The sequence below is a fragment of the Saccopteryx bilineata genome, chromosome 3 (genome assembly GCF_036850765.1).
Source record: "Saccopteryx bilineata isolate mSacBil1 chromosome 3, mSacBil1_pri_phased_curated, whole genome shotgun sequence".
Lineage (NCBI taxonomy): Eukaryota > Metazoa > Chordata > Mammalia > Chiroptera > Emballonuridae > Saccopteryx > Saccopteryx bilineata.
The window spans coordinates 196707662-196731223 of NC_089492.1; the positions used below are offsets into that span (position 1 = coordinate 196707662).

General features: G+C 42.6%; 1 protein-coding gene across 6 annotated transcripts in view; it reads left to right on the forward strand.

The window, feature by feature from the left end:
* The window catches only part of MYLK4 (myosin light chain kinase family member 4), a 164136-nt gene that overhangs the window by 101080 nt on the left and 39494 nt on the right, over positions 1-23562 (forward strand). For 3 of the 6 annotated variants that reach the window (XM_066264929.1, XM_066264932.1, XM_066264933.1), the window contains 8 exons: positions 445-538; positions 612-721; positions 1673-1814; positions 4697-4767; positions 5518-5646; positions 6399-6551; positions 8805-8883; positions 15500-15565. In XM_066264929.1, coding sequence (XP_066121026.1) covers positions 445-538; positions 612-721; positions 1673-1814; positions 4697-4767; positions 5518-5646; positions 6399-6551; positions 8805-8883; positions 15500-15532 — 811 coding nt within the window. In that variant the 3' untranslated portion in view covers positions 15533-15565. Of the gene's footprint in view, positions 1-444; positions 539-611; positions 722-1672; positions 1815-4696; positions 4768-5517; positions 5647-6398; positions 6552-8804; positions 8884-15499; positions 15566-18452; positions 18583-22272; positions 22387-23562 lie in introns of those variants that run through there. The other 3 variants (XM_066264930.1, XM_066264931.1, XM_066264934.1) reach the window with 3 other exon arrangements.

Here is a 23562-nt window from a genome sequence, read left to right on the forward strand (position 1 = left end):
GATGTACTTGTTCATAACCTGCATTACTCCCATCTTTACACAAAGCCCAGCTTATTATATTATATTCATATGTATTCAGAATCATTCTAATTTTTTGATAACAAAGGTTCTCAAATTTTGTGCATATAAATACCTAAGAAACATTGTGACATGCAGACCCTCCTCTCCCCCCGCCTGGTTGAGACTCCTGTCTCAGTAGGTCTGGGGTAGAGCTGAGAAACATGTATCCCTACCCCCAGAAGACTGGTCTCTGTGCCCACAGATGACACCTCTGACCTGTTGTGGGGGTTTGTGGCTATAGCAGATGCACGAATAAGTTTGCTCATTCTGACTCAAAAAGAGAAATGTCTGAGGCACCTCCTGCCCCATCTGCTTGTCAGTGACTAAAGCCAGATCTCACTGGGGACAGAGCCTTACGCTGCACCCAATCCTCTTCTTTGTCAGGGGACGCTTTGGCCAGGTTCACAAGTGTGAAGAAAAAGCAACAGGTCTGAAGCTAGCCGCCAAGATCATCAAGACCAGAGGCATGAAGGACAAGGTAAAAGCCATGTGATGAGGGTCACCCCCTCGCTGTTGTTTTCACCTCACTGAGCATCCGTTCCTCTTCTCAGGATGAAGTGAAGAATGAGATCGCTGTCATGAACCAGCTGGACCACGTGAACCTCATCCAGCTCTATGATGCCTTTGAGTCTAAGAATGACATTGTCCTGGTCATGGAATAGTATGTGTGCCCTCCTGCTCCCTCTCCCACACCCCTGAAAAACTGTGCGCATGGGTCCCAAGAATCCTGTAGACCCATGATTGCGGGGTCCAGCTCTGTCTTATCCCAGGTGCTACTAGATCCATGCTTGGAGCACCACTGATTCTGACTTGTGTGTATGAGATAATCTTGCTAGTTTCAGAAAGGAAGTTATTAAAGAGATAAGTGTCTTCATATATGCTTTTATTATTAAGAAGTAGGATGACAACATAGATCTAACTTTATATGGAAGCTATAATGTCAAAAATCCAGCTTAAATATTCTTCTGGTGAATCTGGGGAGAAATAATTTTTGAATTACATTTCACTTTCAACCTAATCACCAATACAAAATTTATCTCAAACCCTTAACAGTTAGCACCAAGAAACTTCCATTTAAAATCAGTTTTATAAACACTTAGTAAGTGTTTAGTTAGTGAGTGCTTCTAACTAACAGTGAATCAGTGTTGTGATTCAGTTCATTTTTTCCTCATTTTGGGTTTTTCTTATCATTGTTTAATAAGGAAATTTGAATATTAACTATGTATTTAACATCAGCCACATGGAGACACTTTATCACTGAAATTAGGTTGAAGAGACCCTAAGCCTCAGTTGGTGTTTGGGATTTCCCTCCTCACCTCTCAGAGTCCTCTTTACCTTCTGTACATCTGAGAGGGTGACCGGCAGGGACTCAGCCTGGAGCTGTAGCCACTGGATGAAAGGGAGTTTGAGACTGTGAAACTGACTATAGGTAAAACAAGGGCCTCCACCTTAAGAGTCATCTATGTAACTGAGATAGAAAAGAAGGTAGGGAAATAACCACGGGTCTATCTCTGTTGGAAGAGTTAGAGGAGCTTGGACACCAGGCTGCTACAAGGGAAACGTGTCCATGGAGGACTCAGAACTAATGCCTTCACTCCTCTTCCCTCTGCAGTGTGGATGGAGGTGAGCTCTTTGATCGGATCATAGACGACAACTACAATCTGACTGAGCTGGATACTGTCCTGTTCGTCAGGCAGATCTGTGAGGGCATCCGACACATGCATCAGATGTACATTCTCCACCTGGACCTGAAGGTGGGGCATGTTTCCTACCCCGGCCCCTCCTGGACTGAAGGTGGGGTGTGTTTCCTACCCCGGCCCCTCCTGGACTGAAGGTGGGGTGTGTTTCCTACCCCGGCCCCTCCTGGACTGAAGGTGGGGTGTGTTTCCTACCCCGGCCCCTCCTGGACTGAAGGTGGGGTGTGTTTCCTACCCCGGCCCCTCCTGGACTGAAGGTGGGGTATATTTTGTACCTCGGCCCCTCCTGGACTGAAGGTGGGGCGTGTTTCCTACCCCGGCCCCTCCTGGTCTGAAGCCCTGTTAGACACTAGACACCAGCTCGAGACACTGATGCTGTCGCTAGGTACATGCTCAGGAATGACTAAAAACCCATGTTTTTAACCTCATCTCCTCATTTTCAACTTCTGTCACCCTCTAATATCTGCACGTCTCCTTCTTTAGAGACCACTATTCAGATCTTTGTAACTTCCCTGTGTTAAAGGATTCCACGGGGGATACCATTTCCCTAAGAGCTTAGAGTGGAAAAACACCACCACCACTACTAACATGGTTCTCTTGCTGTGTCCCTGTCATTACATGTTAAGTAGGTGGGAAAATTTCACTAACTCAAAATACCCTAGTAGTAGCCAAACTGTCCTACTCTCCAAGAGTCCCCAGTGACTCCTGAATTCATTCAGGAAGCTCTGGACTTTAGGAATCTGTTTTTCTCTGGGCATGCTGGAGCACTGTGGAAAAACCTCAGGCAGAATGGGATACAGGACAGCCAGAAGAGTAGCAATAAAATGGTAAGAAGCAGAACAGGTTGGTGGCAATGGAGTGGGACACTACACTGGAAATAGTGGAAAGCTTTCATGAGCAGCGGTCAACCAAGATGCCTTCCTCAGTTCTCTTATGTAATATTCTTTGTTTCATTACCAAGTCCCTAAAACTGAACTGTACCTAGTCAGAACTGATGAAAGACCCAGGGCCAGCAACTCTCACTGGCCTGATGTTGGGGCTGAGCATCACAATGTGTATCTTCTGTGTGGCTCAGTCATGCTCTCACTTCCCTGTTTGCTCAGCATGGCAGTGAGATACAGCGTATTCTACACAACCTGCCCTCTGTGGCAAGTCCTCAGGGATTGTATGTTTAACTTCCTTAAATAGTTTCCTATGGGCCTTTCTTCCTATAACGTAACTTCCCTCACTGTCTTGATTTATGTGTATTGCCTGTCTCAGTCACAGAGCAGGTATAAAATGGTGAAGTCAGAGGTTAAAAATCATTAGCAAAGCCTTTGGCTGTGAACTGAGTTTGATAATGTGTGTTTTCATTAAGTTTATTTGAGAGTGGATGTTCAGTAGATATCCCGAAAGGGATTTGATTGGCAACTACAACTAGGACCTGACCTATCCTAAGTCAAACTACTCCATATGTGGCTTCTTAATGTTTATTGAGGACTTGCAATGAGTCATTCTGGTTATGGCTTGTGTGTAAAGATAATAATAAAGATGACAGTTGGACAGCTCATTGAGGACCAGCCCTCCCTTTCAGAAAGATCTTTGGAAGGAAAGGGCCAAAAATATTAAGAGTACTTGTCATATGTAGAGGAGATTATAGCTGACTTAAAAAATAGTCTCCTTTTATTTTCCCCTATTTTACAAATCTTATTTAATGAATATGTTTTTATTATTAGAAAAAATTAACTCTTTGAAGTATGCCTCAAAGCTGTTTTTTTTTAACGTTCTACAAGCAAATTTTTTTTTAATGTCATAATTGTCTTTGACAACCGGAAAGCTTATACATGATTGATCAGTTATTTAAGCATAATTCCAAATGCTCTTATATAGCAACCACTTCTCTATAAATAGTTTTTACTCATAGACATCTGTTTTAGAGATATTTTGGAAAAGAGCTTCCAAAGACATTATACCTAACCGAACGGAATATGTTATTTCATAATGTGTTTTCTGAATTTCTGATCTCATTTGGACCTCCTCTCCACCCAGACAGGTGGGAGGGCAGCCAGGATTCTACCTAAAGGGTAGGACATAGGGTCCTGGGGTTCAATGACTCAGTGAGTGCCCCCACCCACCCCAGCAATGAGGGAAGAGTCAGGATGGCTATGAGCTAGAGAATTCCAGGAACTTTGTTGAAAATTTTCTCTTTTATGGATAATCTTAACTTTAAATCAAATCTCTTCTATTTCCCATACTTGATTTTTCTGTCCTAACAAATACAGGTACATTTGCAAGACATTCTATAAACACTCAGTGACAGTGCTACTGTCGATGTTTCTCCCTCTCCACCCCAAGACTGTCATATTGGCAGGGAAAAGTCTCTACTGAGCTAAACTCCACGGGAACACTCAGTCAAGGTTTTCAGTGTTGAGACCAAACAACTCAGCAGAACTTTAGACTCTGCTTAAAGGAGAGTCCGGGGGACAGGAGTGTCCACAATATATTGCATATTCAGTGTGGTGTTTCAGTGAATCAGGCCATTTCTCTTAGAACCCATAAATCCTTGGGTAAAATATTCCTCCAAGAAGGGGAAATCATACTTAATAATTTTATGGGGGCAGATGTCAAATCTGAGACAGTCCCCACTGGTGCATTTAGAAATACTCGAGCAGCCTCCTTGTCTGTCTTTCCTTGGGGAGGCCTCTGTCTGAACCCACACCTCGTGGTAAACTGCAGAACTGGGAGCGAAATAAGCAGGGTAATGCAAGTTTGGCATGGTACCCAAAACCTTGTCTACCACATAATTAAAGGAGAAAATACCCACACAGACAAGCCAGCTCCAAAGTGAAAGGCCTGATATATTTTTCCTGAGCATCGCTGTATTTTTAGTTGTGGTTCAAGGGACAATTTGCGTGAATGATGGTTGTTTTCATTGCTAATGTGTCTCTTTCTCCTGGCAGCCTGAGAATATCCTGTGTGTGAACCGGGATACTAAGCAAATAAAAATTATTGATTTTGGATTGGCCAGAAGGTATGTCTCTTTGAATATATATAGGTATCTGAATGGAGTTAGGGAGCATACATCTAATAGACATGCCCCTTGGTTTCATACTCTCATTTACATTTAAGTTAATAGAATGTTTCAGCTTGACCTCACTAATTTGGGAATTTGCCTGTGAGGAAATTTCTACAGTGCATGCAAGAAAAATAAGAAAAAATTAAAACAATACAATAAAGTTATTAAATTTGAAAACATTAATTTTAGAATTTGTAAGAGTTTGTCTTAGTCTTTTATATTTGTTCTATTGGTAAGGAGATTTACTTTAAAAAATTAATATGGTAAACAGGATTACAAAGAGTTCTGGTGCATTTAAGATTCTTAAGGGAACAAAGAATTTACATGGATTTCAACACATTAACATCAAATATAAAATAGATGTAAATTATTGCATTTCATTTATTCACCAATAGATTTATTCATCTACATGTCAAGAGTCATATAAGTTTTTCTTTTGTCATATTCTATAACTCGAGCTCTAATTACTCTGAGTGGCTTTTCTCATAACCATTTCAGGTTATTAAGGTTTCACTGTGTGAATTGTGACTTAAACCTCTTAGAACCAGTTCACAAGTTTTTGACACTACGTGATTTCCTTTAAAGTCTATTTATTCTAAATTTTCTGCATGGCTAAAGCTATTTTATTTTAGAGACTGCATCTTTTCAATTTCCATGATCTTTGACTGACACTCTCCATCCCTCCATTTACCTCCTCAATTTCAGATACAAACCCAGAGAAAAGCTGAAGGTGAACTTTGGAACCCCAGAATTTCTGGCCCCTGAAGTTGTGAACTATGATTTTGTTTCCTTTCCCACTGACATGTGGAGCGTGGGGGTCATTGCCTATATGCTGTAAGCAGGTCTCTAATCCGTCTGACACTTATTATCAATCGCCATGCATATTCTGTGAGGTTTTGCTATTTTGAATAAAAGTTCTAATTCAGATTTTTTTTAGAAAATTAAATTTAACAAGGTGACATTGGTCAACAAGAGTACATAGATTTTGGACAAACAACTCCACATCATTAGGTCTTTAAAAATAAGTAACACTGAACCATATCCAGTTACCTTCTAGGCTCTGTTGAATCCTGCGGGTAAAAGGGGTAAATTCTTTCCCTGTACATCATCTGAGAAAGTCGATGTGTGTCTTCTTCATTGAACACTTTAACTCCTAGGACACCACCCAATGCCTTAAAAATAATTAAGAAAACAAAACAAAACAAAACAACCCTTGTGTCCTAATCTCCTAAATGATGAATTCTGGCCTTTCTTTTCAGAGGCCACAGTCCTGGTGTTTGCCATATGCATGTATGACAGGCTTTCTCAGCTGTAAATGCTTTAGGAGGAAGTCGTGCTGACCTGTGAGATGCACATTTAGGTACAGCTGCCGCTGGGATTGCTGTACTTCTTTAATAGGCATGGGGATGGGGGGAGGCAAGCCTCCTTTTCATTGCAAAATATATTATAAAAGTGTGTTTAAAATTAGGTTATTTGCTTTTTTTTTGAGTTTTAAATGACAGAACCAAAAATAAAAAAAGCAGCCTCTCTGTAAAGGGTTTGAAGCTGTTTTAAAAAATACTCACTCTGCATTCTGTGTCTTGTAGGCTTAGTGGTTTGTCCCCCTTCCTGGGAGACAACGATGCTGAGACACTGAACAACATCCTGGCCTGCAGGTGGGACTTGGAGGAGGAAGAATTTCAAAATATCTCGGAGGAGGCCAAGGAGTTCATCTCCAAGCTTCTAATTAAGGAGAAGAGGTAACCCAAGTTCATTCTGGGCTCTGGAAGAAGCTGAGATAATAGAGGAGCAGTATACCACCAGGGTTTTATTAGAGTTCGCAGCAGATGACTACTACTGAACCCCTGAGTAAAATCTCTGCTGCCTGCGCAAAGCTGTAAAATAGGAAGAGTGTGATGCTCTTGACCCAGTTTGCTGACCTATGGGACTGCTTTAGTCAGGAGGCTTGAATGGAACTGCAAATGCTTTCCCTTTTTGCCTTTTGCAGTGAGGCTCTAGCAATTTGGAATGCTTGCTGGGCCTCAGTAGAATCATCCTCAACATGAAGGGTTTGTGATTAGTTATTTTTATGATACTTTTCACATCTACAAAGCATGTGTACAGCTCTGTGTAGTTGAATGTTTCATTTGGGAACCACAAGGGGCCAGACTATGCCAGGTGCTTTATAGATATTATCTCTTTCAACCCCCACCCAACTGCATAAGGTGGAAATTATTGTTATTATTTTATGGATATGAGTCTCAGTAGTTTGCCCAAGATTATATGCCTAGTAAATGGCAGGACTTACAATCAAACACAAGCCTACCTTCCCTCAAGGCCATGCACTTAACTGTTACATGTCACATGGCCTTCTATTTCCTGTCATGCTAATACAACATGCATTTAAAATTTGATGGCTAAAGAATAGTGGGCTTGCATTTCAGAAGTACGGACAGGGGAGGATATGGCTGTTAACCTGGAAGATGCACTGTTTTCAATGGTTTTTGTACCTTAAACATATCATAGTAGGTCGTTTTTAAGATACTAACTCTATCAAATTTTTAGTAGTTAAGAAATATACATTTACTGAGAACTTATTTAGAGATACAGTCAGTAGTCACTTAATGTCATTCTTAGGTTCTTGGAAACTTGCCTTTAAGTGAAACGACATATAATTAAACCAGTTTTACCATATGTAAATGGATATAAACAAGAGTTAAGTTCCTATGGCATATTGTTGGTCACAAAAGCATCAACACACTTCTAAGGAATGACTGAACACAGCAAAAATAAAAGTGATATATACATACATTAAGAAAAGTGAATTAAAAACAAAGTAATGATTTTTCACCCCACTTATTCTAGTTCAGGGTCATAAGTGGCTGGAGCCCATCCAGCAGCTCAGGGCACAGGCAGGACCCACTCTGGACAGGACAGCCTTGTGTTGCAGTGTGTATCACAGCCCCGCAACACACACTGAGGCTGGGACAGCACAGGCACACCAATTCATGCACATGCACAGCTCTGGGATGTGGGAGGGGACCAAGTCCCCAGAGGACACCTCTGGGTGAGATGTCGGGAGTGAGTGAATATACTTCATAGACCATGGCCGTGGCTGAAAGAAATGGTTTTCTCATCAGTGTTATAAGGAAATGACACCAAACAAGGTGACATTATTCAAGGACCTGCAATATATATTTATGTGTTACTTGATTTAGTCACCTGAGTACCCTGAGGTGTGTGGATGTTATCACCGCTGCTTCACAGGCTGAGAGCAGTGAAGCAGCCTCACAGGTCTTGGGTGGCATCAGATCCAGGCCTGCTGAACATCCGCCCCACATCCTGCCTACACCCTTAGTCTGAAAGCTTCATTAATGCCTATGGAGTAACAGACACGCATTTGGATGGAGTGACAACTGGCTAAGTGTTCAAGTTAACACTAGATGAAAGTAAGGCAACTGTCAAATATCACTATTACAGAATATAAAATACTCTTTATCAGTACTTACATAAACTTTCTACCTATGTCTCTACTTAACTCTGCAGTGCTGCTTAATGAAAAAGTTAGTCATACATATTATTCAACAGTTTTAATACATAAATGGCTTTTGCAATCATCAAGAACCATTGTAGCACTTTGTTCTTACAGTAGTAAACATGCGTTTATCTTTGACTAATAGAAGTTCAATTCATGAAGCTTAGACATTACATCAAGAGTTTGTACTTATGGTATATTTGAAAGTAGATGTTCCATTTTGAATTCTTTGTCCTGCTTTGTCTTACTCATGTTGTTACCCTGGTTGAATTAGGTGGTAACCTTCACAACACTGATAACAATCCCAGAGGAGTCAGAATTTGACTGTGAATTGAATACTGGGCATCTGGTCTCCTGAGTAAATGGCAGGACTTACAATCAAACAAACCAAGGCAGTGTCCAGAGCTGAGGTTGAGTGGCAGATGCAGGCCTCCCCTTCAGTGTGTTCACATTAATAACCCTCTGAAATTTTCTTTAGTTGGCGAATAAGTGCAAGTGAAGCTCTCAAGCACCCTTGGTTGTCAGATCACAAGCTCCATGCCAGACTCAGAACACAGGTAACCAGGGCTTTTTGTATTTCTTCTTCTAGTTGGGCTCAGCCTTTTGATGATCAGATGCTAGAAGCATTTTAACCTTAATAAAGGTTCTTTCTAACTCCTTTTCTCACAGTCTTCAAGTCTCATGCTAGTGTTAATTTGCTTAAAATGTTTTTGTTGAACAGTTTGTGTTTTAAAATATAGATCTTAATTATGTTATTGTTTATTATCAAACCACTGTATCCATTATAAACTATACTATGCATGCATACTTAAACAAACATACATATAGCTTAGGTTATATAAACATATAAAGTTTAGAAAACTATATGCTAATGTACATTATACCTCCTTAAAACAGGACTCAGAATTCTACTTTTGATGCTTACCTGTTTTAGTCTGCTCTAGCCATCAGAAACTATGATACTCAGCTTAGTGCAGATATTCATATAAGTATATGTGAAGAATATGATTACCAGAGACTAAATAAAGATGCCCAAAGAATTTGTTGAGGATGGTTAAGCCCACAGTCTGCAATGACTTCTCATAATAAATTCTCTACCTGTTCTCATTGCCTTAATTACCATTTTTATACCAATTCCCCCATCTGTCCCTTCAGCATAGATTTCTTTCCTAAACTTCAGGTACATATATTCACCTGTGTACATGTACTGAACATTTCCACTTGGAGTGTCTCCTAAACAGAAATCATCTCCCCACCTCATCTCATCCTCAGCCATCCTTTCAGAATGGCCCCTACTCAGTGGTCTAAATCAGACCCCAGGACATCTCCCCACCTCTTTCTCTCTCAATCCCCTCATCTCATGTTTAAGTTTTGTACATTATTTCCCCTGAGCACTTCTGGATTCTGTCTGTCTTCTCTATTGCCATGGTGATCCTGGTTCAGGATACCCCTCACCTGAAATGACCACAACAGCCTCCTCTAGACCATCTTCATCCAAATCACTGTGGTTTATACAAATGGCACAGAAGCAGATGTGTAACATTTAAGTAACTTTCCTAAACATTTAGAATGTTCAGCTGGGCAAGACACATTCAAAGGCAATAGCAATCTATGCCTTCATGTTCACTGAGGGCATGTCTGACAGGAGCATTGGTTAGGACCCTCCACCACGCCCCAGAGTGACAACCATTTGACTCACGGTCATTTCGTCCATTCCTGCTCCTCCTCCGCCCCATCCCCTGGGGCTGTGACGTGGAGCTCTACCACTGACCAGCCAACCTTGGAATGACTATGTTTCAGGACCCATTTCTTCCACATTGAGTTTTTTATTGAAATTAACTTTGCTTCTAAATTCAGCATCAGGACTAAATTTTATTTGTGTCTGAATATATCTTTCTTTGATAATTGGTACTGATGTCAAGTAAAAATAGACTTATTACCTAGTCAGTACCTTATCCAGATGACATAAACTGCTTATTAGGGTTACCAATGTATTTTAGGCCAATTTTCCACCAATCTATTTTTATCTAAATACATTGTGACATAGCAGGAAAATATGGAAACCACAGCAGATAATTAATGACATTATACAGTTTAGAAAGTGTTCGAAAATATTTTTAAAACCATGTAACAACAACAACAACAAAAATCACCTTTTTGTTATTCGATCTAACTGCTGGTACTTAAAGTAGATTTTCAAGAAAGGCAAGGATTTAAAAAAATCCATTGTATAAATCTAGTTAGTTATGAAAATTAGAATTATATGGCATTGTTGTGGGTACTGTTCTAACTTCTATACAAATGTTAACTTATTTAATCCTCATAGCAGTCCTCTGAAATAGTCACTGTTATTATCCTCAGTGTGTAGATGAGGAAACTGAGGACAGGGATTGAGTGCTTGGATGGGATCCTACAAGGAGTGGGTGACAGAACCAGAGCCCCAGTGCAGGCGGGCGCTCTGGGGTCCAGGCAGAGTCCCCACTCTGCTATTCTGCTGGGTAATGGGCTATTGGGTGAGGGGGCCTCATGATGTTTCTAGAGCGATTCAGGTACTGTAAAGTTTTGGTATTATTAAAAGCCAATATTCAAGCTTAACGTCTTTTATTTTCCAATAAAATACTGAGATTAAGTTTTTCCAGAAGAGAGAGATGGGAAGCATCAATTCATAGCTGTGGTACCTTAGTTGTTCATTGATTGCTTTCTCATATGTGCCTTGACTGGGGGGCTCCAGCTGAGTCAATGACCCCTTGCTTAAGCCCAGTGACCTTGGGTTCAAGCCAGCGACCATGGGGTGATGTCTATGATCCCACACCCAAGCAGGCAACCCTGTGCTCAAGCTGGTGAGCCCACGCTCAAGCCAGCGACCTTGGGGTTTTGAACTTGAGTCTTCAGCACCCAGGCCAACGCTCTATCAACTGCACCTCTGCCAGGTCAGGGTGCTATTTAAATCTTAATTCTATTTTTAAAACCCAATTATAAACTTTTATTTATCTCTTTAAATTGTTTCATGCTTAAAAGCACTTACCACTCAGCATGTTTCTATTCAGTCACTAAATTTAAAAATATATATATATTTTAAAGTTAAGGTCATGAAGGTTTTTGCCTTCTGTATGAGGCCCAAGATGGCATGCAATGGTTCTCAACTTTTCTTGTGACCCCAACTGTCCATTTATAACCCCTCCAACAGAAACAGATTTTAGTTGGGCTGGAATAAAACATCCCCATCTGTTAGAAGCCAGTGAGCACCTACCACAGACAATGCCGAAGGAAGGAAAACTGAACAAATAAGACCTGGTTTCTTTTCTCCCCTAGCTAATAAGCCTCCTGCCTTCCATTTCCATTTCTAGTGCTACTCCCTTGGCTTATGACCTTCTTTCAATTTATTGAGAACTAATAACTCATGAGCTAATGTTCAACCTCCATTGAGTCATTTCTCTAGTTGACCAATCAAAATTTCTTTTAATTACAACCCTGATCATATTACAAATGTTGCCCATTGTCCACACCAGACACAGCCCGCAGTCCAGCCTGGGCTACCAATATGTCATGATCTCGGGGTTTTAGTCTTGTCCCCATGACTTCTTCCAGATCAGACCAAATCATGGTGACTGTCTAAAGCCTCTTTCAAATGCCACCTCCTTTAAGATGGTTCTTCTCAATCTTCAAACGGGAGGTGCTTTCTCTGTCTTCTTTAAACCTCTCTCGTGGCACTTTATAAGATTTGAAAACTTTTGGAAGAGACCGTTTCTGTGTCTGACTTGTCTTTGCAGTCATGGCAGCCCAGCTTCAGTCTGGACACTTCTGCCTTGTCTAAGTGAATGTATGTTGAAGGAAGTTTTGACAAAACACTCACGTGTGTGTAAGGTACTTTTCCCTGCCGAGAAGGAAGGAAGGGGGCTCGGAGCCACAAAGTGTGGAATAACAAAAGGCTTTATTGAGTACAGAGTGCATCCCGCCCGGCAATGTTCCCTGGCCCCGAAGAAAGAAAGATGGAGGCCAGATGGAGGCCAGGGAAGTTGCGAGGATTAAACCGCGTGGGAGATATTTAAAGGGTCCCTCTAGGGAAATCGAGCTAATATGATGTGGCTGGCAGATGGTCACTTTTTTCCAAAGGGTTCCTGCGAAGCTTCTTTTGGTACGCTTGGTTGTGGGTGGTCCTAGCCAAAGTTCATGGGCCTGGGTTCCCCACGTGACCATCCCCCATTATCCACCGACCTTACATTCTGACCTTTTGTATTAAATAAAAAAAGGGGCACCATTTATTCGTCTGTCTACTTCCTGCTGAATAGGGGCATCGTGGGGAGGGAGAGATCGGAAGGTGGTGGCTTGGAGGGGTGTCAGGAGGAACATCTGTGTGGCTTTGAGTTGAGAAACTTCGAGGATGTGGTCCTGTAAAGATTAAAAAAAAAAGAGGAGTAATAGGGGAATTTGCAGGGTCCAGCTTTTTGGTGAGCTGGAGATGGATGGAGTCCAGTGGTTCCGACTGCCAGTGGTCCTGTAAGGAGGCAAGCTTGAGGCAAAACTGCATGTCAGGAGTGCCGTAGAAAGGGGAAGGGAAGGGGTCCTATCCATTCCCATAACCGAGACCTGTGAGGGAATTAGAGGTCCAGAGTGTGATGGCAAAACAGAGAAGGCAGCCCCCGTGTCCACAAGAAATGAGATGGACTTACCCACTTGTTGCAGCATACCCTGGGTTCTCTGAGTACAGGCTGTGTCCTAGGAGTTTGAGTGATGCACCCACCTGGCTGGATTGGCCTTCCCATTTGGGAGGCTTGTCCTCCACGTAGAGGCGCTGAGGAAAAGCCTGTTGCCCAAAGGGGTAATCACTCCGCCAGTGACTGGGCTGCTTGCGGTCAGGGCAGGGCTCAGTGGGCAGCCTTGGGCAGGGGCCCTGCTGGGACCAGTGGTCCTGCTTGCCACACTTAAAGCAAGCTGCTGGTGGCTCTGCTGGTCTCAGGGCTGCCACAAGAGTCAGGGTTTAGAGCAGGGGTCTCAAACTCGCGGCCCGCGGGCCGCATGTGGCCCGCCGAACAATTTTGTGCGGCCCGCAGACTAATCCACGAAGTTCAAAATATTTTGGATAAAATTAAGTAAGCCTAGGGGCCTACTTGTATTTTTCATTTCTCTAGCATCCTAGCTAGATATTAGCTTAGTTAACAGCAGTTGTGATGCGAACTACAGTTTCTGGTCGTTTTGTGACACTGAGTAAACTGCATGTATGATTGTGCTTGTTGTACTGATTTTTTTTTGTTTTCAACTGCAGTGAGAAAAGTGTTGCGTAACAGTTGCCTTTTGTAGACCTAGTGCGGCCCGCCGAACGGCTGTGATCTTGCTCTGCGGCCCACATGCTGAGTTGAGTTTGAGACCCCTGGTTTAGAGTGTTACCGTCTGCTGCATGCAGGCCTGGCGAACAGCCTTGGCCTGTTTCTACTAGTTGGGACTGTTAAAAACTTTAAATGCCGTGTTTACAGGTCCCAGATAGGGGTTTGGGGGTTAAGAATAAAAGGAGGAGGGGGGCTCGTGTGGAGCCCGGCACCCAGATCCCGCAGGAAATGCTGGAGCCAAAGGCAGGACAGGGCCAGAACTTCCTGCAAGAAAGTTGGGGTTGGACATCCTGAAAACCAGTGTAAGAGCCAATGCCAGGCTGAGAATGGCCTGACAGAGGAGGGGTTTAAGAACACAGTGAAGGGAGGGGCCCCTGGCCAGCAGGGGAGGAAAAAGAGATGGTAGTGGTGAATAAGAAACAGGTTTTTGCGAAGGGAGGGGAGGGGGCTCTCAGAGGGAAGAGACCTGAGCACAAAAGAGGTCTGCAGAGGGACCAGAGAAAAGTCCCTAGAGAAGGGCGCTCCTGGGGGTCAGACAGGAAGGAGAGAGGGTTGGGAGTCCATGGAGAAGGAAAGATTAGGAGTGGAGGTTTTTGGTGAGGTTTCTTTGGCCAGAAAAAGACCTGCATGGTGGAACAGGCGGCACAGAGATTAAGGACAGGTGTGCGAATAATTAGAAGCCGTGAATGTAAGAGATCTCCAATCAGTTCCCAGCTTTTTTGGCGATAGTTAAATTGGTGAGGGTGTTAAAACTGAAAGTCCCTTCAGGTGGCTAATTCAGTGGGTTCTGTGGCCTGACCACAGTGGAGAAGAACAGTTTCTTCTTCTTTAGGGAGGGAGATTCCTGTGCCCCAACAGCCGCCCTCAGTCCTTGGAGTGGTCAGATTTGAGTATTAGCGTCCTAAAACTCAAGGTCCAGCCACAGATGGTAAAGGTAAAGTGGATGTGCTCTGGACGTCTCCACAAGCACACACTCACTTGGAATGAAAAAGACTTCCCTGACATAGCTACAGTTTCGGACAGGGAGTCTCGGACGAAAGAACTCAAAGGTGGCTGGAGGCAGGGGACTTACCGCACAGTGCACCAAAGTGGGTGGAAGGTTGGAGATTCTGGTTCTTTCTCGGAGGGGATGAGGAAGAGGAGCGGTCCTTGCAGACTTCAACTCCTCCTGGGTTTTTGGCACCAAAATGTAAGGTATTTTTCCCTGCCGAGAAGGAAGGAAGGGGGCTCGGAGCCACAAAGTGTGGAATAACAAAAGGCTTTATTGAGTACAGAGCGCATCCCACCCAGCAATGTTCCCTGGCCCCGAAGAAAGAAAGATGGAGGCAAGATGGAGGCCAGGGAGGTTGCGAGGATTAAACCGCATGGGAGATATTTAAAGGGTCCCTCTAGGGAAGTCAAGCTAATATGATATGGTGAAATCTCACTGGCTGGCAGATGGTCGCTTTTTTCCAAAGGGTTCCTGTGAAGCTTCTTTTGGCGTGCTTGGTTGTGGGTGGTCCTAGCCAAAGTTTGCAGGCCTGGGTTCCCCACATGACCATCCCCCATTATCCACCGACCTTACAGTGTGAACTTTAAGTGTCGTTAGGTACTGAGCTCTTTGTCCCTGACTTTGAGGGCAGGGTAGTGACTACAGGAGCACTGGAGGAGAGTTGGGGGATGTATGTGAGCTGGACTCCTAATGCGAGTCATCATGTCTGTCAGAGGATCATTAGCAATTAGGCTTCAATAAATTATCTTGAAGAGAATTTTCTACTCAGTAGCAAGTTATTGACTTTGGTGCTTTCCTAAGTCAGAAACTGATGAAGAAAGTTCTAATCCTTCCCAAAATGTCTCCTGGTTTTCCTAGAAGAACTGCTGTTCTGATGCTCAGAACCTGTGACTGAGTTGGCTACAGAAGGTGCCTGCCTGAAAGGTTGGTCTCGGGTCTTTTCCTGAAGGGGTGTTTATGAGAAACTAAAGAGAAATGAATGCTTGCTGTGCTACCTGGGGGGGCAGGACGGTGTTTTGGCTGAGGTGGGGTGGGGGCCAAGTCAGACTGCAGAGTTTGTAACCTGGCTGCCTTTTCTAGCAGATAAACCTCCGTTTCCTGGTTGGGGGTTGAGGGTAGTCTTCCTTCCAAAGCTTTTACGTGGTTCTGGTGAGATAATACAAACGGAGCCCTGAGACCAGGGCCTGGCACATAGTTGGTGCTCAGTAGATACCATTAACTGAACAGAAACTGAATCTGGCAGTCCTTGTAACAACTGCATTAGATCAGAGGAAGTAATCTCTTTCTCTGCATAGATAGGTAAAGCAAGCTTCCAAGACTCAAAGACTAAATAATTCACCAAAGGCATCCTGCTAGTCAATGAGAGAGTATAATCCTCTTCCCAGTGGTCTCTGAATCTAAAACCCACATTTTGTTTCTCTCCTGAGCTGCCTCCTGGTCTTGGTTCAAGTGTCAACACCAAGTACCCTGCTTAGAATTTTGTTGGAATTCTTAAGAGACATGAATATCTTCTATCACATCAGTAAGCTAGCCCAATTTATGCCCTAAAGGAGAAGTCAAGGAAAATGTACTTATTACAGAAGACTTTTAAAATCCCAATATTTATGTCCTTTCTGGGGGGCCATTTACCCTCTAGCAAGTCAGCTTCCTAATCTTAGGCAGTAGGTCCATTGCCTTTCTGCAACTCAATTTTAACAACTATGTAGGACTTAAAATGTGTGAACCTACGTTGTTGCTGCCCTTCAATTTTAATCTTTTATTCTGTAATTGAATGAGGCCACCCTTGGGGTTTACAGCAATTAACAAATCACAGGAGTGTGCAGAAGGCGGCCTGGGCTTGGCCACTGGGCTGGACACTGGCTCAGATGTGGCCTGGGGGTGGGAACTCGGGGGCCATGACCAGACTCACAGGTGTCTCTAGAGTTTTGGGACCCAGCATCTCCGCGAGCTCCGAAGTGGCCGAGGGTCTGCCCAGCTCCTCTGGGGCCTCAGCAACTGCTCCAGTCCAAAGAGACCTATTGAGTCTTAATCTTTTATTCTGGTTTGTATTTTCTTTTTTAGTCTTGAGGTTTTTGTTTGTCTATTTGATTGTGTATATTCTTGTAAGCTGCCTTGAATCTTTCATAGAATAAGATTGGGTAGAAATAAATCAATAAGTCATAATAAAAGCCACGTTTGGTCTTTGGTGTAAGGGTCACTTACTTATGAGTCAATCATTTATCTAGAAATCTATGAAAAGTCAGCAGGAAGGTTTGTGCTTTTAACTCACAAAGACCATTCTTGTTTTTCACAAATAGCAAGGACATTAAAGTTGTGGGAAGAGTAGGAGGTAGTTTGTGTGTTGTCACAAAGACCTCTCTGTGCTGCTAGGCCTGGTTGCAGTACTTACGTTGGTGCCATTGGCCCTGGACCCTCACTAGGAGGTGTGAGCACCAGAGACCACTGGCAGTGTGCCTGTGTTGTTCCTTCTGCCTCCTCCTCCACACCTTCCTCAGAACTACTATAGTTTTGTCCCCAACTGCCACAGACCTGAGGGTTTGGCACAAACCACTTTCCCGCCATAAACAGTGGAGTCACTTTTGAGGCCTGGCGGGAATGAATTCACTGGGTGACAGGAGGTTGCATTGCAAGGCAAGCCTGTGACCAAGGTCTGACTGGGGAAGATGGGAGGAAATGGCAGGCGAGAGGTGGTCAAGTCCTTTGCCTGAGTTGGCACTTTGAATCCAATGCCGTGGAAGATAGCAGCAGCCCAAGCAGTGAAAGTTATAAGAAACACGAAGTGTTTGAGCTGCTCATGCTGGCAGCGTTAGGCAGTGCCATCTTTGTAGGAGCAGCTTGATGAGACCGCTTTCAGACCTTGGTCATGTCTGCCTCCTGACAGTCACTGGGGCTGACTGCCTTCCTCTCCTGGGTCCCTCAGGTCCAGCTGGCCACCGAACTTCACCTTGGTCCCACCACATGCAGGCGGGAGAGCTGTTCAGGTCCACGCATCCTAGTTTAATTCTTACTTTATTTTCCAAATTAAAACATAAACTTGAGATATTAACTCTGAGGGGAAGCTTATTTTTTTTAATAGATCATTCTTCATAATATTTCCTGCCAGGCTAAGATGAGGTTTTTGGCAAGATATATTATGAGTAAAAACTAATTTTGAGATAATATTGATTTTAGAAATCTGGTGGTTGAAAATTATTTCTGTGGAAAAAGCATGACTTCTAGGCCCTGTGAATAAGGCATAATCCACAATGTAAATTGTGGCATATAGATCTCCTGCAATTTGTTAGAAGTTTTCTGATGCATTGAGGAAATAGTCTAAAAATCTCTGTAAACACAGTAACATTTTGCTTCATGTAACCTGTGAGACACACATTTAGGGCATCTCCTCGGAACCCAGGAATGATGTCAGGCAGCAAACGGTGTGTGGTCCCTGGGTCTGATGTGATCCTAAAGCCGATGGGAGTGTCCCCACTCCTGGCCTGCAGTTTCCCTTCAATGCCGGGTCAAGCTGACAGCGTGGACGGGTGGCCACAGCTCCGGGAGCGGGCTGTGTTTCAGAGGGAACAAAGAGGCCTTGTCCTTCAAAATGGCAAACAGTACTAAAATATCTTGCATAAACTGAAAAAAGAAGAAAAAAACCCCAATCCCACTTTGGTAAGCATTTAGAATCCTTCAAGGGGTTTCTTTTTCTCACTCACACACACACATACATTATAAAAAAATCATGTGTGGTTTTCCTAAGGGCACAACCAACTAATTACAATTTTAAAAGCCCTGTTGAATTAACAAGAGTCATATTTTGTTTGCTTTACAGGAAAATTGCTGGGGTTGCTGCTGCTTTCAGATTTTTTTGTAAAAATCAGCAGTTCTGGTGCCATGACCCCGATGATGACTGTGACCTTGGGGAAACCGGGTTGCCACACTTGAACTCTGAGCACCCCATCCCAGGGGGACTTTGTGCTTTGGTCCCGGGGGCACAGGCCCTCCTCACACCCCTCCTCACTTCCTCACACTCCACAGTAGTGGAAGGAAAAATATTTTCCTGCCATTTTGAGTTTTTTATTTTTAATTTTTATTTCTTGATTTTAGTCACAGGACAAGGGATACATTATTTCAGTTATTTCTTGGTTTACTAGCACAATCATACTGAAGATTTATTTAAAACCTGGAGGATGCATTCAGAGGGATAAAACTGCTTCTAGCCATTAAACCATGCCTTTCAAAGGGGTGATCAAATCTCCAGAAAAAAATTTGAAGTCTGCTGTACTCTTGACACATAGTTTTCAGACTTTATTATTTGGATTTGGTTTGAAATCAGGCAAATCCAATTGATAAATAATTTGCTTTCTTTGAATTCCATCAATGAAAGCAAATTCTATCTTCCATTTATACATTTTCATAATGCATTCCCCACTTTTTTTCTGACTGAACATTTACCCATGTGAAACACACTGGTTTTGAGAGGTGGTGCAAGAGACATCTGTTTATGATTGGTTTTTAAAAACCTGTGCAATAACGTTAGCAGTGATGAGAGCTTTGCTCAAGCTGCACTTGTCAATGAGAAAAGATATGCCCCATGCATCTTGCAGAAGGACAGTGCTGGGCTTGCAATGCTGAAGTGATGTGGGAAATGGTCCCTGAGCACTCACACAGTTTTGAAGCCTCAGGATCTCACCTGCGCTGAGTCTCACGGGGCTCAGTGGTCATGAAGAAAGAGTGTTCTGAAGCCAGAGTTGAGGGGCATTCCTCTGCTCACTTTTTGGGCACAGAATGATGTTTGGTTGGAAGCTCTTCTTGTTTCTGAGCCCCTGCACCATTTCATTACAGATATTTGATGAGGGAAACGAATCCTCCTGCATGTATGGGGCACAGAAAGGCCCAGGGACTATCAGGAATGGAGCATGGTGTGGTTTCATTATGAGTAAGAGCAACGCAAAGCCACCCTTGCCTCCGGTTATGCAGCCAGCACCACATGGGCTGTGCAGCCGATTACACTTCCCTCACACTTTCCATTTCAAAGTAACTGCTCTGTTGAGGCCAGCAAACAGAATGTCTTTATTTTTAATGTAAATTGTTCTAGGCTCTTGCTTGTCACTAAAGCAATGGCAGAAATAAGAAGACCTTGGTGGCCGTATTAGTTTTAACTTGTATTGGCGCTTTTCTGTTATTTCTCCTGTCTGCCTAGTGTGTCCTTGTAGCATGCCTGTGAGCAACCATCTCAACAGTATCCTTATTTTCACGTGTAAGGTGAGAAAATAGAGGAAGCAGAAAATGCTTAATTTAGTTGAGGCTACATGCCAATTTAGTGGTCATGCTAGCTATAAAACTGACTCTTCTAGTTTTGGTGCTCACATTATGATGCATTTCTTTTTTCCCTTGGCCTATACATTTACCCAAGGTTGGTTTCTCCTGTTTCTATAACGTGACTATTCTTAAAATGTTTAATTTCGTTTTCTTAAAAAAGAAAGTTCCTGTGACTGAAGTGTTATATTGCTGTGCTATCTTTAGCTGATGGTATTCATAGAGTCTGGAAAAATACAAGCCAGTAACACGCATTAATACTCAGACCACAGAGAGCTGGCATTTACTCAACTGCTAAATAAGACACAAGGGCTTGATTGGAAAGCCTGCGTGGAAGGTTTTCCTGACCTGCGGTGTGCCTTCTCTCCTGAATAGAGCAGACGTCTTTCTCATGATGCGCAGTTTGCATCCATCTCCCATTTTACCTCATGGTGACAAATAAACCTTCCCCACACCTCACTGTGCGTGGGAGAGCTTGGGCCACATCAAGGAATTATTTCTTTGCCAAGTTAATCCACTGATGACCCTGCATTTTAGTGGGTGTGATTTTTTTTCTTTTTTCAGAAAAGGTTTAGAAAGGAGACTCTACTTTGAAATAGGATCTTCTTTGAATGTGTAGTTAACTTTCCACATTTGGATGAGGAGGAGAGCTCAGGAGTAGTCTGCATTGCAGAGCTGATTATGACCATCGGGGTTAGGTAGAAGGGGAGAACTTCAGTCTCCTGTTCATCCTGTTGCCTTCCTTGTGCCCATGGGTGGATGCTCTAACCAGGGCCCTAACTTGGTAGATGGCCACTCTGACAGGAAAGGAGGCTTCGCACAGTGGAGGAGTCAACCGGCATGGGCCTGTAGAAGTTGGGTCTGGCTAGACTCGGATTATTGCAATCGATTTTTCCAAGTAATCATTAGGATGTGAGAGCCTCCATTTCTCCTCCACCCTCTTAATGATGTTCTCTGGCTTTGCTCACTTGAATTAGGCAGTTGCTGTTCCTTTAGTAAATGGAGGAAATGAAGCACTGATGTGGCACTTCCCACTGCCTGGAGAGAAATAACCCTCACAAACTATTAAGGAAAAAGCATGCCCATATTTGTAATTTATAAGATAGGAACACTTACTCAGACTCTGTTGCTATTTAAAAATCAGGGAGAAAGTGTTTGGGCCCCAATTTGTAGCACAAGAACCTCTGCCCTGGGTTCTCACCTAAACTACCGTGGGGCATAGGTTTCTAGGTTAAAACGGGGTGATTCTCATGTTTGTGGAGTACTATAGGTTTCTTTTTAGTTGTTTTTTTGTTGGATTTAATATTATTTTGTTTTCTTTCTTCAAAAATGTAAGTTGGAATCCTGCCATTGTCATGGCATATTTTGATGTGAATGTGCTTTGAAAGATATGTGATATTTCACCATGTTTGTGAAAGTTAATATAACACAATTTTTTTTCTTGTTTTAGAATCAAAATATGGATTTGATATTAGGGAAATGAGGCTCTTGTTATTTATTTCACCCCTTCTTTGTTCGTCCTGTCCCACTACCTGACTGCAGCCCTAAAGCAGGAGGACCAGTGGACACACATGTGCTTGTTCAGTTGCCAATAGGTCAGTTGAGGAAGCCTCATCTGGAAAACTCATTTGTGAAAGTGTCATGACTGGGGGACCAAGGGCACCTCCCTGGTTGTGGTCGATACACTCAGTTCAGTTTTCTGTGCCCTGGCCATCTGGTCAAGGTGCATCTCTGCTGTGTCTCAAGTCCCCTGGCCACAATGCTCCAGCTTTGCTTTTGCTCTATTTTATTTTATTTCTTTCTCTTTTTCTTAAGTTAGAGTAAAAATGATGCTTCCCTAAAAGATTTATTAGGATAAAAACCATATTTCCAACAGGCAAATTGCTTTGTGTCCTAAAGAAAACTTGATGCTGGACTTATTAGATCAGTGGTTAGCAAACCACGGCTCATAAGCCATGTGCAGCTCTTTGGCCCCTTGAGTGTGGCTCTTCCACAAAATACCACATGTGGGCACGAAGGTACGCGTGGGGTGTTGGTAGGTGAGGACTGGAGACGCGGCACAGGTGGGCGGTGGAATACGCAGCGCAGGGGAGGCGCACATGATTCATGCAGGAGTTGAGTGAGCCAGTCAGTCAGCAGTCTCACTGTGCAGTGGTTAGTGCTAGTCGCCTCCGCAAATTGCGGGCAGGTGACAAAAGTACCTACTTGAAGCATAAAGTTACCTGTATTTTTCCAACCAGCTGCAAATCCTACAGGTATTTTTGTCATCAATTTAAGAATTGTAATTATTTTGTGTTGGTGGCTTTATTATTATAAAATGAAACATTTTTTAGGTGCCCTGTCTGACATGGCTACAAAGAAGAAGCAAAGAAAAACAGAAGATGAAAACCATGAATTTAAAGTTGAATGGACCGAGAATTTTGCATTTATTTAAAACTTAAATGGCCTTCCTACCTGTCTTATTTGTCAGAAAAAATTGGCGCATAACAAGAAATCAAATTTGGAGAGACACTTTACAAGTAAACACGTTTCATTTAGTACTAAATATCCTGTCAGTGATGCAAGGAAGAAAGCAGTTGAGGAACTTCAAGAAAAATCAAGTTCTGTACAGTATTTAATTACTGGATGCAATCTTCCAACAATGTTAATATTGCAAGTTTTGTGGTTAGTCAAGAGATTGCTAAGAGAGGAAAACCATATACAGATGGTGAATACATAAAAAGTTGTTTTATAAATGCATCCGAAGAGCTATTTCGGGATTTTAAGAACAAAGCAGATATTCTAAAAAAATTAGAGTTACCATTGTCTCCTAAAACAGTGAAAGAACAGTCAAAATATGTTCGAATGTAACCAAGTCGAAGATCTTAAATTGGTTCCAACTTTATCGATAGCAGTTGACCAGTCTTGTGACATAAATGATACAGTGCAAGTTTCACTTTTTGTAAGATTTATTTTGTCTACAGGTCCTAAAGAAGAACTTTTAGGATTATTGCCACTCAAAGGTCAAACACGTGGAAAGGATATAACAAATGCTGTAATTGAGTGCATAGAAAAACATCATATTCCACTCAATAAAATTGTCTTAATTTCAACAGATGGGGCAAAAAGTATAAGTAGTATAAGACCAGTGTAAGAAAAGGGTTTGTTGCTATTTTGAAAGAAAAAATTAATCATGAGATACTTACATACCATTGCATCATTCATCAAGAAGCGCTTTGTGCCTGACCTGTGGTGGCGCAGTGGATAAAGCGTCGACCTGAAAATGCTGAGGTCGCCAGTTTGAAACCCTGGGCTTGCCTGGTCAAGGCACATATGGGAGTTGATGCTTCCAGCTCCTTCTCTCTGTCTCTCTCTCCTCTCTCTCCCTCTCTGTCTCTCTCTCTCTCCCTTTCTCTCTCCTCTCTAAAAATGAATCAATAAAATAAAAAAAAGATAAAAAATAATGTTTAAAAAAAAAAAAGAAAAAAAGAAGCGCTTTGTGTGCAGACATTTCCAGAAAAAATTTGCAAAGTTATGGAATTGGTGATTAAGATGATCAACTCCATTATAGCTAAAGCTCTTAATCATCACCAATTTAAAGAATTTTTAGTTGAAATGGAGAGTGGGTATGCAGATCTCTGCTG